At 46.9% G+C, this 15,919-nt stretch overlaps 1 protein-coding gene across 1 annotated transcript in view; it reads right to left on the bottom strand.

Annotated features, from left to right (window-relative positions):
* Positions 1-4,250: 4,250 nt before the first annotated feature.
* Positions 4,251-15,919, bottom strand: part of LOC142761738 (Na(+)/citrate cotransporter-like) — a 45,455-nt gene continuing 33,786 nt past the window's right edge. Inside the window, exons 9-11 of the mRNA XM_075885741.1 lie at positions 11,357-11,518; positions 10,520-10,657; positions 4,251-4,397 (exon numbers count right to left, since the gene is read on the bottom strand). Of these exons, the coding sequence (XP_075741856.1) occupies positions 4,251-4,397; positions 10,520-10,657; positions 11,357-11,518 (447 nt within the window). The remainder of the gene's footprint in view (positions 4,398-10,519; positions 10,658-11,356; positions 11,519-15,919) is intronic.

Genomic DNA, 15,919 nt, shown 5'->3' with positions numbered 1-15,919 from the left:
TATATATATATATATATTTATAATCAATATCAAATATCTTATGGTTCCCGTTTAGCAAACTAACAAGAGATACGAATTATCCGTGTCTTGCACCTCCTTTTCAATCTCAATTTTGTAACCTGAAAACCACTACAAACTGAAACAGCTTGTTAGGAGAATGAAAATACTTTTGGCCTTCCTTTGTGCGTGTCAAAATGAAAGATTTTTTCCAAGTTCATTTCAAGTAGACACACAAAACGATTCATGCAGCATGCCCATGGCGCTGAGAAAGAGAATCCTATTAATTCGTTTTTATTAATGTGCCTTTTCCTTGAATTAATGAGAATTTCTCCATAAATTATGCATTCTTTACTGCGCTTCAGGCCCAATTTTCTCGCGTAGCTTCTCTCTAGACTTCGACGTTCGCGCTGCTTGTTACAAGTTCCATTTCAGATTGAATAGGGACGCGAGGCGAATCTTCCCCAGCCATTCAGTACACCCTTTTTCCCTCTTCGAGGTAGAAAGACAACCTAGAACGAATAGAGAGAGAAATTTTAGGAAGCTCAGCCACAGCAGGCCTGATTCTGACTTTCATCCTGACTGCTCGGTGTAGAAAAATAGAATCGACTAGTTTTTGATTCCCACTGAACAAACTCGTGCCTTCGCATTGTTACCCCCGTTCAACCGCTAAAACAACCTGCTCTTTTGTTTCATATGTGCGCTAAGGATGAACGTTGATGTATTGATTGTGCTCGTCATTGCTCCGTAAGAAGTATTGACATGTGCTGTTGTTTGAGGGAACATTCGGGCTTGATCATTGAGGTTTCCCGTGCGACCTTGACTTTTCAACACCGTTACTTCCTGGTACGTAGTTTGTCGGGGCTTTTCTCGTGCTTTTCGAAAGTGTACAAGCATGTGAAACTCACAACATGTAATTGTAAATTGAAAAAAAAAACTTCGCATAAAATACATAGAAATTTGAAGAAAAACACGAGCCTGCTGACTGCGTCAAAAGAAAAAAATCCAAATAATTTTGAAGGCAAAAGCAATCACATGAAAAGAGATTACGAAGATAGCGTTGATAAATGTCTTCAGGAAAACTTGGCAATAGTCTCCTGTCCTGAAATACATGCTGCACAGCTATTGAAGTTAGATAAATTCATCACGCGAAATGCTGAAGGACATCGCTGAAGTTCGATTTAGTTTGGTAGCATCGATGTAGTGTGTTGTGTAATGCTGGTATTGTATAGTAAATGATAATCTACAGGAACGAGCGAACAAAGAGCTAACTCATCTTCATGTGCTTATAAACTGTCATTGTCATCATCGTCAGTATGACTGCGCCCACTGCCGGGCGAATGCTTCTTCCTTGTTTTGCCAATAAACCTGGTCCTGTGCTGCTCCTTCCATGTCGAGCCCGCAAACGTCTTAATCTCATCTGCCCATCTAACTTCCTCTTCTCTCCTCGATTACCAACTATCCCAAATATGGATACTCTTCTACAGCTTTCAGTCTTTCGCAACCTATCGCAGCTATCATTTATATAGCTGTTAATTGTGTCTCGAGAAGTGGGTGTTTTAAGTTTTTAAGCTATAAAATTACGTAACATACACAGAGCAGCGAAAAGCTGCGCGCTTTCACTAAGTTGCATTCCTATTGTCATAGCTTGCATGTTTTTTTTGTCATAATAAGTGCTTAGGAGAGGGGGTATGAAAACGGTATTGTGTACTTTTGGCGCCTACACTAAAAGCTTTTAGTAATAGTTATTACTTCACCAACTGATTGAAACCCTATGAAAGTAAATTTGCTCTCAGCAGCGGCCGCCTTTGCTAAAGACATGAGAAGCTAGCATTTCTTCGTATCACACACCAACTTGTCGCTGTCGCACTCATTGCTTCACCCTGGCGGCAAGACTAGGTCTGTTTTTCTCCTTGCATTCGTCATGATGTTGAAGCTTTACTGAATGCTAAATGAATGGATTGATTAATTCATTGATGGACTGATTGATTGATTGAGTGAAATGTTCGCTTAGTTGATGTTTCTGATAACGAAAGCAGCGCTCGCTATCTCCCACCAGAGAAATTATTACCTCCGAATTAGTGTGATAGTATTTGGCAAGCAATGCTACAACATGCTGGCTTTCAACGTTGGAAGTTCTCCAGGCGTGGGGTGATGTCTTCAAACGTGCACAAAGCCTGAAAGGCCACCCGCATGATTTCTATCGCAGCGAGTGCTCACGCTTTAGTATTAGTTATTCATTCCCTTCCTAATTTACTCCATCACGCCTCTGATACTTGTTTGTGTGAAGCTCGTCGGGTGATGTGCGCGGGTGCCAGCGAGCATGCTCTTTATCACGCCGCAGCAGCCAGTCAAAGGACTCTGGTGGCATCGACGGCATTGGCTCACGCGCACACAAAGTATGTTCAGGAGACTGAAGGTCACTAATGAAGTCTCCGTCTTCCCTATTGTTTGCCGAAAAACACCGTCGTATGCACTGGCCAATAGAAGTGCGTAGTATATAGGCTCGTATAGAGCGTGCCGCTTCTGCGTGAGCAGTCACCGAGGGCATCATCAATAATCCCTATTTGGTGTACATTGTCACCGCCCGGGCGGCGTTTTTTGCGATGGATAAGAGCCGCTGGGAACAACGACGACCCTGCGTGCGATATTTGTCTTCGACGCCTCTCTGCGCGAACAAACATTCGACGGGCGGTGTAATTCGAGTATGCTAAGTGGATCGAATTTGTCTTTGTTTGTTTACTCGTTCATACTGTCCGCCATGGAAGAGTAGAACGCTGTCCCAGATGGTAATAGCGAAAGCTAGTTTTTCCAGCAACGCGAACCAATGGTAGAGAAGATGCCGGACCTAAGGGTCATAGTTGACACTTGTGAAAGACTACCACGACCTCGATGTTATTAGGGACTTTTAGCCGACTGTATTTTGCCTCACGCTCCGCTCATTATGCCGGTTGCTACGCCATTGCGCATGCGCTATACGGTCAGGAGCTGAGCGTGTCATCGGACCATCGTAGCGAGTGAAAGATCACGTGATGTGAAGAGAAGCGACCAAAATGGCAGCCTCCTGTGCCACGAGTCCGCCCTGCTCGGGAAACGCAGTGGTTGTTCGGAAAACATGCAAGCAACGACGACACTTCAAGACACTCAAAGATCTGCCTTCTCAGCGGAGGCGTCGCAGTCCATCCCTTCATGAATCCGCGAATTGGGGGTGAAGTTCTATGAAATAATCTAGAGCTGACACTTGGGACCATAAAGGAGCGTCTCGAGGTGCTTCTTTGGTAATTCCGTCAAAGTGACTTCGCAAATCTTCGATAGTAAGTGATTTTATGTAACAATAGTAACAATTCAGTATTTACCAGCAGCCACTCTTCAACTTATTAAAAATAGGTTTTTAGTTTGATTTGCCACAGTGCAACGCGGTGAACGCGCTCCCTTAGGGCAGGGCGTTTGAAACGTGCTAGGGCTGTCTTGAAGGCTTCGAAGTAATCAATGTGCGATTTTCTATCTTGCTGCAAGATAGGAACTATGTTTACTTTACTTTACACCAACTTTCATGCAGCGGTGGCATCGCGATTGCGTTGAACGAATTACGCTTGGCCATGCGTCGCGCTCTGGTAACGTTGAGCGTATGACCAGAACGGGGAAGGAAGCGCAAAAGCGGTCAGCTAAATTTCCCTATTAGAGCGGCTATACAGACACAGCCTCTTCGCCCAAGTTTATAAATAATTCGCGTAATAAGATACTCCTTTACTCAAAATGTATTGGGGCTCATAAGACAAAAAACTTTCAAATTCGCATGCTTTTTTTATTTCTGACAGCCGCCTTGCATCTGTCAGTTGCATGGATGTCAGCTTCATATATTGAGTAAATGAATTCGAGATAAACCAAGAAATTCATTATTAAGTTCTTACACCTCTTTTGAAATGTCAAGTGCAGAGTGGGGTTTATAGCAAGTCAGAGATTGCTTCACTCCATTTTTTTATTATTGCACATTCACGCAAAACGAATCACATTCGTTTCATTCTTGAAGTACTGCGCTATAATGTGACTCAAAAGAACGAGAAATTGCGCTGACAGGCTAGAAGTTAAGCTACATCCATAACATCTAGAAGACGCGGAAAAAAAGAAACAAAGAAAGAACAAAGTGAGATACCCCCCGAAGTCAAATGACGAAATACAATTATGATCCTAATTGCAAAGTATAGCGTGAAATCACGCGATAAACCGCGTGTGGTCGTTAATGAGTGCTCAGCTCATCCGGAATAAGCCGGCGTCTCAGTGTTATTCTGCGCTGCCCACGCCGGGAAATCGTGCACTCCAAATACGAGCGGCCCCAGCGTGTGGATGCTGATGAGCTCCACGGTGACGCACACCATGTTCATGAGGAAGCCCGGAGACGCCTGCGAATGAAAGCCCACGCGAGTGCGAACGAACGCAATTAAGCACCAGTCCTGTCGTGCATTCCTCAGAGAAGATTTGAGAGACGTGCAATGTGGGTGTGTATGCATTAACACCGACTAAGTTTGATAATCTTAAACCACGTGGTCAGTAGGCAACTCTTTAAATTAACCCTTTCTTCAAAGATAACATAGAATTTGTGTATAAGTCCTATTACGCAATAAAAGCCCCTATCATAAAGATATAGTGAAGATGTCCCACACAGCCGTCTCTCACAGCTATCATGATAGAGCCTGACGTACGGCTATTACGTATTATGTGGAGTGCATTTCCGGGGTGCGATGCAGGATGGCCCGAGCTTCTCGGCAGACGAGTTTGCTCCGAGCTTTGCTCTGCAGTGGCCATAGCATGAAGACAGTGCGAAGCGCGTGAATAGCAGCGTTGATAAAAATGGCTACAAGAACGCACGTGGTGTTGGAAACGCATGTGGGACATTTGCGGCGGTTATCAAAGAAACAGCGTGTGCGAACACGTCAGCGTCGCCACTCAGTTAACATTTTAACAGTGCAGCGACGTCGGTGTGATAGCCGCGCTATCTTTTTGTCAACTGAACACGTGCCCCCCATAGGCGTGTTCGTGGGCGTTTGTCTTCTTTCGAACAGGAAACTTCCTCTCACAAAGGCAACAAGGGTGCACACGCAGCACTCTTGAGCTGCTCGTTTCACTTGTAACAAATATCGCAGATAAATAAAAAAAATGGCAGCATATCCACGGGGTGCATGATGGAGAGTGGGGCGAAGCATCCGTCCATCCACTCGTTCTTGCTTCCGTCCGTTCGTGCGTACGTCTGTGAGGCCGCCCGTGCGTCTATCCGCCCGTCCATGCGTGCGTCTGATCGTGCGTCCACACGTCCATCTGTGCGTCCGTCTCTGCGTTCGTCCATGCATCCGCTCCTTCGTCCGTACATGCGTCCATCCGTCCATGCAGCCATCCGTGCGTCCGTCCATGCATCTGTCTGTGTGTCCATTCGTCCACCTATTCAACACTCCAAGTACTACCACCTCGCATCTTTTCATTATATATTCCGCATATAGAAGCACCACCATCCAGCAGACATTCCAAGGACTAAACGAGAGGTGGCACACACACACACACTTTTTTACGGCTTACACTTCGTGTCTACTTCCCTTCTCACCTTTAACCACCTCGAACTCATGGTATATACTAGTTCACTGTATTCATGGCACTGCGGCCCAACGCTCGCTAAACCTTTCTAAACCCAAGGAGGTTACGCCCAGCGAGTATAACGTAGCAACCCTTTCTTGTCAGATAGTGCTCAATGTACATGCCAATGGCTGCTAAGAGGGAATGAGAGACAGGAGAATTCAGCTTTTAGTTAACGCACACGCTGCGAATTTTTATTGTTCAACAACGAACAGAAGAAATCTCCCACAAGCACCAACTTGGAGGTCAAAATGTAAGACTGGTTACACACTCCTACTACGACTACGAGGGACCAACAGGTGCTGCTCTAAGAAACTTCAGCCCTAAAAGACGGCTGGCCACCAGGGGTGCTCGCATCATCATGGCAACGCGGCTGTGATTCGAAACGTCATGAGTGCGGGGAATTGAATGCGAAACATAGGAACCACGTGATGGTATCACTTATACTTCTGCGTGTGTGTGTGTGCATAGTCTGCGCGATAAAGCTGATAAATAAAGCGTGCCGCTGGGCGTGAGTACTGCTCCTGGGAAAGAACAAACGTGGTGGGCGTACCCGATCTCCACCGCAGGCGTCTGTCACTCAAACTGATTGACGCGTGCACTCGGATAAAAACTCGTTCATTCTGAGAAGGCCCGAGTTCAACTCAGGACTGTGATGGTGCCGGTGTGAGTGTCAAGCATTTGATGCGATGAACGCTAAACGGTAGCTTTTTAGGGGCGAAGATCCTTATAGCGGCACCCGTTCGTCCCTCGTAGTCGTAGTCGTAGTGTGTAACCGGTGTTACGTTTTGACCTCCAGGGTGGTGCCGGTGGGAGATTTCTCCTGTGCGTTGTCGAACAATAAAAAAAATCGCAGCGTGCGCGTTAACTAAAAGCCGAATTCTCCTGTCTCTCATTCCCCATTAGCAGCCATTGGCATGTTCCAGTAGGAAACGTTAGTAGAAGTGGTAAAGGCCGACTTCTACTGTCTCTGATTCCCAGTAGCAGCCATTGTATACCTCCAAGATAGTGCCTGGTGAGCTTTCTCCTGTGCGTGATTAAACAATAAATTTTTTTTGTTCAAAACGCTGTTGATTAATGAAAAAAACGCCCCGCCACGGTGGTCTAGTGGTTAAGGTACTTGGCTGCTGACCCGCAGCTCGCGGGATCAAATCCCGGCTGTGGCGGCTGCATTTCCGATGGAGGTGGAAATGCTGTAAGCCCGTGTGCTCAGATTTGTGTGCACGTTAAAGAAGCCCAGGTGGTCGAAATTTCCGGAGCCCTCCACTACGGCGTCTCTCATAATCATAGGGGGGTTTTGGGACGTTAAACCCCAAAAATCATCATATCATCAACCTGCGCAATGTATACCTACTTCCACACGCTCTGCCACTGAATGCACTCTTGAAGGTTCAATACAGGTTTAATACAACAGGCTAACATGCATGCCATCAGCCCCAAGTATGCACAGACTTACCAATTTTTTATTGCCGCGTTTACAATCTCGATATTTATTTGGCACGACAGCAAAACTATGGGCAGAGTCAAAATATATATAATGCAAAATAACGTTCCTTCGAGAAAACTTCCAGCTAGATGGAGGTGAGTCATAATCGAATAAACTGGAGGCGTAAACTTGTAGAGCAGAAGTTTCATAGGGCGCAGTCATCTTTAGCCATGAGATGAGGGTAACGTAAAATAAATTATAAAGTTTCGTAATGAAGAACTGCAGGAACATTTGGCTTGTCTTCACGAGCTGCAACGCAGGACGGCTAATCCAGCATGTGAGTGGGGACTACTGCACGCATTTGCTCCAAACTGCTTTTTTTTTCTGCTTCAGTTGGCTCTGGGCGCCATATGGTGGCTTTGTCACAAGGTGAAGTTTACAAAGGGTTGCTATCGCACTTTACTACTTTGATGACATTAGACTCGCTAATTCAAACATTTTGATTTTCACAAATGTCAAAATTTCATTTCACATGAAAGCCGAAACACAACAATAAACGAAAAGTGCGTTACAAACAGTAAGACTAAGCACGAAGCAAATCCGCGTATTGCGCATCATTCCCATGATCGCCGAATGATCGAAGAGCCGAACATACATATAATAAATGTTGCAGAAAACCATGTGCCAAAAAACCACTACAGCGTGTGGCCTTTCCTGATTGCGTGCTTGCTGCTAAAGTTGGTTTCTGTGAGTTCGTTACGCTACAAAGTCGGTGGTCCGTGCGCTGGCTGCACTGACAGGTGATAAGTACGCCAAGCTTCTCTAAGCGGGCAAGTTCGTTCCACCCGAGACAGGAAACAGAGGAAAAAGTGTAAGGTGTACACGAGCGCGAAACGATAAATGCAACGCGACATCCGCCCTGTGGCCTCTGCATGGTATAGCGGTGAGGCTGTTCAAGGTCGAGATCATTTTTTTTTCCAGGAAGCCTAACACACTTTAGAGCGAATATGCGTCATGCGAGTCGGACTAAATTGCACTGTAGTTAACAGTTGACCACCAAAAAATCTGCGCGAAAAAGCGTATGTGGCTCAGCCAGAGTAAGAATGAGAAGACAAAAATAGAAAAGAAATAGAAATAGAAATACAAAGAAATAGAAAAAGAAAGAACCTTAATAAAGAAAAAAATAGAGACACGTAAAACGAGAAGAAAAAGGAAAGACTGAGGAATAAATTTGACTGGGAGAGCAGATAGGAAATATGTATGGCTTCGCATGAAACCAGTGCAGCAAACGTCTATTGAGACTCGCTCCCGGTCGGGCCCCCACGATCGCCGACGACCGCGCAGCTCTGGCCGACTGGTTCACCCTACGCCATCTCCTGCCGCCGACAAGAGCTCTCGCTGAGTGGTGCCTCGTCTTCAGACTCCTGTGACCGTGTCCATCTTTCCTATCTTCTCCTTGCTTCTGGGTATCACTATCCCTGCGCCACGATCTCTCCTCTCTCCCCCCCCCTCTAGCGATATACCTTTAATCCTCTTTTTTCGATCCCTCCTTACGCCCATCTCTCGTGATCTACTGTTGAGGCGTCACACTCTGATGCCGACGGTTATGGGGCTCACTTTTCTCTTGTTTTCTCTTTAAGAATCACATAAGAATCACATAAACAAATGCCTATCAGTTTGAAAAATCCGACTGTGCTGCTTGACAAGCCTTCGTGCACGGAAGTTTGACCAGTGTAAATGCTTAATTTTCCTTATTCATACCAGTCGTAAGCATCGCACCATGGTGTTTTGGAATCTAAGTAGCGACCACTTACTAGAACAGGAGAAGCGCAAAACTTCAATATTCCTGTTGTGTTGAAAAACGATAGCATACAAGCAATGAAAAAAATTCTTGGGCAAGGGAAATCACACAAGAAGTACTAGAAAGTATAACAATACATAACGACGTTATCTTTAATCTGACTTATGACACGACAAAGGCATTGAAGGATGGCATACGTTAACAGTGTCGACGTAAGTCTGGTTGCACTATGCCACTGATGGTGACTGTGTGTTGTTTTCTGACGGGACGGCTTTATGCTCTCCCATAGTAGAGTACCAATTACTCTAAATCATTAACCACATTTTCTTAACATATGCCGTATGAGGGCCACATAGAGACTGCTCACTGATGTCCAGTAGCCGAGTATGAAGTGCTCGAAGTCGTTAAACACTTCGCTTTTTCTAAACACAGTATTTTATTTCAACGGGACAGCTTTCAGCTCTCCCATGGTATAGCACGAAGTACTCTAAATACTTGATTCCTTCTATAGGGGTGAAGCTCCTTAAAGCAGCACCCGTTCGTACTTCGTAGTAGTGCATAACATGTCTTACGCTTTGACCTGCAAGGTGGTGCCGGTGGGAGATTTCTCCTGTGCGTTGTTGGACAATAAAAAAATCACAGCGTGCACGTTAACTAAACCCGAATCCTCCTGCCTCTCATTCCCCATTAGCAGTCATTGGCATGTACATTGAACACTATCTCACAAGAAAGGGTTGCTACGTCATACTCGCTGGGAGTAACCTCCCTGGTTTTAGAAAGGTTTAGCGAGCGTTATGCCGCAGTGCCACGAATGCAGTGAACTAGTATATACCATGAACTCGAGGTGGTTAAAGGTGGGAAGTAGTCCTGAAGCGCAAGCCGTAAGAAAGTGTGCGTGTGCCACCTCTCGTTTACTTCTTGGAATGTCCGCTGAATGGCGGTGCTTCTATATTGGGAATATATGATGAAAAAATGTGAGATGGTAGTACTTGGAGTGTTGAATAGGTGGACGAATGGACACACAGACAGATGCATGGACGGACGCACGGATGGCTGCACGGACGGATGGACGCATGGACGGACGCAGGAGCGGATGCATGACGGACGCACAGATGGACGTGTGGACGCACGAACAGACGCACGCACGGACGGGCGGATGGACGCATGGGCGGCGACACAGACGCACGCATGGACGGACGGAAGCAAGAACGAATGGACGGACGGATGCTTCGCCTCGCTCTCCATCATTCACTTCGTGGATACGCTGCCATTTTTTTAAACATGCTGCTTGAAAACGTTGAACATTTTTTCTGAACACACATGCTTCTTATGATAGGCAAATATGATATATTTTCGACCGGGACAGCTCTATTCTCTCCCATAGTAGAGCACATAGTACTGTATATTGTCGCACGTTGGTTCTAAATACACTCATTTAGCTCTGATTTATTCATGCATGAGAGCGCCTTTTGGCCCACTCAAGGTGCGTGCCCCAGCTTCCTGGCCGGCGCCCAGCTCATACGTTGAAACATGTGAAGAGTCGTATTCCGATCTTGAACTACTTTTGTAATTGACTTGCAGCTTTGTCTCGATACTTAAGTTGAGCACCGAGATCGGCTCTAATTATCACTTCTCTCATACTAGCTTCTTGGCGTCCCGTGACGCACACCCACCATGTCTGAGATTTTGAAGTTGCCCATCTCGAAGACGATGGCATTGGGTGGTGTGGCCGCCGGAAGCATGAACGAGAACGAACAGGAGATGGTCACCGGTATGGCGAAATACAGCGGGTGCACTTCGAGCGCCACGGCCTGCGCACAGTCAAGTCGACCTGGCGCAATCAGAACATAAATGGTGGGAAACAGAACTGAGGCACACACACTTTCAACTTTTTGTCTGTACATTTACTATCTGCACACATGTGGTATCGAAAGGTGCATCGATACGCTAAACAAAAGCGTGTGACACCATGCACCTCGGCACCATGAATAGCTTATGCATAATTTATCGAATAGGGTTTATGATCGTGGCAGCGTCTCATGTTATCCCCTACCACAAGCAGCAGCCGGCTAAATCTGAGAGTCAGTGTAAAGCAAAAAGAAAAAAAAATAGACGTGCCTGAATATTGTTTAGGATTACTCACGCTAAAATTATTCGGAACTGTGATCTATGCCGAAGCTATTTCAAACGCACACACAATCAAACACACACCCTTACTCATTCACGAGCGTATGTTGAATGTATATGTTGCAGGTAGCAGCGCAAGTATTTCGTCTTAGAGATTTTGGTAGAGTATAGGACCCATTTATATTTCTGAATACGGTTGTCAGTTAAGAGTATTTTTAAATTGCGGTATTTGTTGACTGATGTCAGGCGTCGCTGGTAGTGAAGACAATGTGGTATTGAATGACTGCAATATTTATAGAAATTTAGGCGTCAATCTGTTATTTGAAGGTAAAAAAAAACGAAGGATTGTTGCTTACGAGATGGTCAAAAGCAGGACCACTTACCATTTCGAATACGATGGGCAGCATAATGGCGCTGATTGCCGTGTTGCTCGTGAATTCGGTAAGCATAGACGCAGAGAAACACAGTATGGACACCACGACGTAGCTCGGCATCACATTCAGGGCGCGCAGGTGGTCCACCAGAATCGCAGACAGGCCTGACACCTGTATACGACACATGTATATCTCAGTTTGTCAAGATCTTTTGGTGGTGTAAGAAATATGACGAGATGGGGCGTCTACGATAGTCTCGTGAATTCGCGAATGGCACAATGTTCTCGCTATAAAAGGCAGCGCTCACTTTCCGCTATGTCAATTTTGTCTTCTTTATAGTTACTCACATTCAGCAGCAAAATCATCGGGAAATCAGTTCATCTCTCCCTACAAATGTTGGCAATATTAGTGGTCGCACTCTACTGTCAGCTTATTTACAGATGCTATGCAATATACCATGATAAATTGAGGCTCAGATCTTCACTAACGCTTAAGGCCGCTCGCGCGACCGTGTAACTATTGTGGCTTCTGTCTATGTTTTGTACAAACTTCGAAGTCACCGTTGAAGGTAGATGTTCACTCTTTCGACAGCACGCTTTTGAGATAGTGTTCCGCAGTGTGTTAATATATATTGTCACAAAGACACAGGCACGCAGGTACAAAATAGGGCGTTTACTTTCGCAACCCAAGGGCCAGAAACGCGAACTCCAGAGCACGCGCACACAGAACTACTTCGTTGTCCTCTTCAGAGGCTGGCTACTATAGTTGCCAGCCTACCTTGCGTCAATTCCCCCCTTTCAAGAGAGACCGTCCCGGTCGATTGACTGAGATGCTAGAGATGGCCATGAAATGAAAAAAAATGATCATGTCAATGAAAAAAAAAAGCCCATGCTGTTGTGGATAATAGGGAAAAGGTTCGAAGTGTTCATAAGTTACGGGCGTGGTACGGTTTCATCCGTACTACATGGACTACTTCTGGACGTAGACGTCTTCGGTTTAAAATGGTGTCGGAGCTTTGGGGAACTACCTCGTAATTCACGTCACTGAGGCAGCGCACAACTTCGTAAGGGCCAAAGTAGCGCCGCAATAGCTTCTCCGAAAGCCCACGATGTCGAACTGGTGTCCACACCCATACATAGTCACCTGGTTGATAGTGGACGCTCCTTCTGCCTTGGTTGTAACGGCGAGCGTCGATATCTTGCTGCGCGCGAATGCGGTTCCGTGCAAGCTGGCGGGCTCCCTCGGCTCTCTCAACGAAGTCGTCAACGCTGTCATTTCCGCTGTTGTCCTGGTCTACGGGGAGCATAGCGTCTAACGGTGTTGTGACGCGACGGCCATAAACAAGCTCGAATGGTGTTAGGTCTGTGGTCTCTTGTACAGCGGTGTTATAGGCGAACGTGACGTACGGCAAAATTTCATCCCACGTTTTGTGCTCTATATCAACATACATAGATAGCATGTCGACCAATGTTTTGTTTAACCTCTCCGTCAAGCCGTTTGTTTGGGGATGATAAGCTGTTGTTTTCCGGTGGTTGGTGTGCGTCAGCTTGGTGACTTGTTGCAATAACTCTGCCGTAAATGCTGCTCTGCGATCGGTTATGAGAACAGCAGGTGCACCATGGCGCAAAACAATGTCGTGGACAAAGAATCTGGCGACTTAAACTGCAGTTCCCTTAGGCACAGCTTTGGTTTCTGCATAGCAAGTCAGAGAGTCGGTCGCGACAATTATCCACTTATTTTCTGAGGATGACGTAGGGAAGGGACCAAGAAGATCCATTCCTACTTGCTGTAATGGTGCTCGAGGTGGATCTAAAGGTTGGAGGAAACCGGCGGGCTTTGCGGGTGGAACTTTACGCCTCTGACAGTCACGGCAGGTGCGGACATAGCGCTGAACGGACGAATACAGCTGTGGCCAGTAGTACTTCTGTCGGATGCGCGCTAATGTCCTAGCAAAGCCTAAGTGACCGGTTGAAGGATCGTCGTGGCACGCCTGCAAAACTTCCTCACGCAGTGCTATTGGAACGGCGAGGAGCAAAGTTTCCTGGCTGTTCTCAAGATTTCTCTTGTAGAGAACATTGTTCCGCAGGCAATACGTAGTCAAACCACGCGAGAGTCGGCGTGGGACGATAACGTCTTCTCCTTGAAGATGCTGGATGACAGGAAGTAGCTCAGTGTCCTAACGTTGAAGCTCAGCCATCCGCACCACATCGACGATGCCAAGAAACGGTAAATCTTGTTCAGTGTCAGATGACGTCGGGGAAATAGGAGCACGAGACAGGCAGTCAGCATCTGTATGCTTATGTCCCGATTGGTAGACCACCTTTATGTCGTACTCTTGAAGGCGGAGGCTCCAGCGGGCGAGGCGGCCTGATGGATCCCGTAAATTGGCAAGCCAACAGAGCGAATGGTGGTCACTGACCGCTCGAAATGGCTGGCCGTATAGGTAGGGTCGAAACTTGCTAATGGCCCAAACGATCTAGACACTCTTTTTCGGTGGTAGAGTAATTAGCCTCTGCTTTGGTGAGACTGCGGCTCGCGTAAGCGATCACACGCTCTGCGCCGTTCTGCCATTGAACTAGAATGGCTCCGATTCCCACGTTGCTGGCGTCTGTGTGGATCTCGGTGTCGGCAGTGTCGTCGAAATGTGCCAGCACTGGAGCTGTCTGAAGTCGATTGCGGAGCTCTACGAAGGCTTGTTGTTGTTCTTCCGTCCATACGAAAGGTACATCTGGCCGTGTCAGTCTTGTAAGAGGTTCCGCAATTTTCGAAAATCCTTCGACAAAACGGCGGTAGTACGCACAGAGTCCGAGGAATCGCTGAACAGCCTTTTTGTCTCCAGGACGAGGGAAATCGGCAACGGCAGCCAACTTCTCCGGATCTGGTCGAACACCCCCCGGACTAACCACGTGGCCGAGAAACTTGAGTTCCTGATAGCCGAAGTAGCACTTTTCGGGCTTGATGGTAAGGTTCGCTCTCCTTATTGCAGTGAGGACACTTTTTAGCCTTGAAAGATGCTCGTAAAATGTGGTTGAAAACACAACGACATCATCCAAGTATACAAGACATGTCTGCCACTTTAGTCCAGCTAGTACAGTATCCATCATGCGTTGAAACGTGGCGGGAGCGGAAGAGAGACCGAAAGGCAGCACTTTAAATTCGTACAGCCCGTCAGGCGTCACGAACGCGGTTTTCTCACTGTCGCCCTCGTCAACTTCAATTTGCCAGTAGCCTGACTTGAGATCTAGTGATGTGAAGAACTGGGCGTGGCGTAGACGGTCTAAGGCGTCATCAATCCGTGGCAGGAGGGTAAACGTCGCGTTTCGTGACTTTGTTAAGCCGTCGATAGTCGACGCAGAAGCGTAGTGTGTTGTCTTTTTTCTTTACTAAGACAACAGGTGACGCCCACGGACTTGTCGAGGATTGGATGACGTCATCATTCAGCATTTCTTGAACTTGACGCTTAATCACCTCTCTTTCCTTCGGGGACACACGGTATGGATGTTGGCGAAGAGGCCGTGCCGACTCCTCGGTAACAATGCGGTGTTTTGTAACGGTGGTACGCTGAACTTTCGATGCTGTGGAGAAGCAGTCCGAGAATTCCCTCACAAGGTTTAGCAGCCGCTCTTTTCGTGAATCTGGCAAGTCTGGATTAACGTGAATGCGGCTTCCCAGGTCAGCAAAAGCTTTTGCATGCGGTGAAGTCGTATCCAATGTGCCGATATCGAAAAAGTCGGCGATTTCACTGAGGAAAGCGACAGTAGTCCCTCTAGGAACGTGCTGAAACTCATTGCTGAAGTTGGTCAGCAGAACTCGAGAGCGTTTATTCTCTAACCGAACAAGGCATCGGGCTATGCATATGTTTCGTTTGAATAGCAGCGGGATATTTGTCTCAGCAATACCTTCATAGTCGTTGAATTCGTCAAAAACGTCGCAGGCTACCAAGGTGAACACGCTACTCTTCGGCGGTAACGTGACGTCATCGTCAACAATTCTCAAAGCATTGGCGTAACTGCCGTGAGGGTTGCGCGCTAAAGCGTGTGCCGTAGAAAACGTCACTTGCGACTGTTGCAAATCAATCACGGCTCCATTATCACGCAGAAAGTCCAGTCCGAGAATTAGGTTCCTCGAGCAACTCGGCAGTATTACAAAATCTCCGAGATACGTAAATCCGTGAATACTGACTCGCGCTGTGCACCGCCCCACCGGAGTAAGAAGATGGCCTCCTGCCGTACGTATCTGCGACCCCGTCCACTGGGTAGAAACCTTCTTCAGCCTGCAGGCAAGACCCATGCTCATAACAGAAGTGTCTGCTCCAGTGTCAATTAGCGCCATTACTTCTTCGTCGTCCACAGTTACCGCCATGTTTGATGTAACCACTCTTCGCATCACGTTTGACTGCGTCTGTACATCTTTTTGCTGTTGTCGCTGTCGTCGTAGTGGAGGATCTTCCGTAGAGTCAGCGTCAGCGGCCTCACCTCCGGAGGTCGCTGAACTCAGTTTTCCCGACTTGCAGGACTGGGTGAACGTCGTCTTGGAGCGCCGCGTGAATAGGCTGGGCTCGGTGACCTGTAG

This window comes from Rhipicephalus microplus, chromosome 2, assembly GCF_043290135.1.
Source record: "Rhipicephalus microplus isolate Deutch F79 chromosome 2, USDA_Rmic, whole genome shotgun sequence".
In the NCBI taxonomy this organism is placed as follows: domain Eukaryota; kingdom Metazoa; phylum Arthropoda; class Arachnida; order Ixodida; family Ixodidae; genus Rhipicephalus; species Rhipicephalus microplus.
The sequence above is the reverse complement of the archived record's forward strand: the minus strand, read 5'-3'. Positions and strand labels throughout refer to the sequence as shown.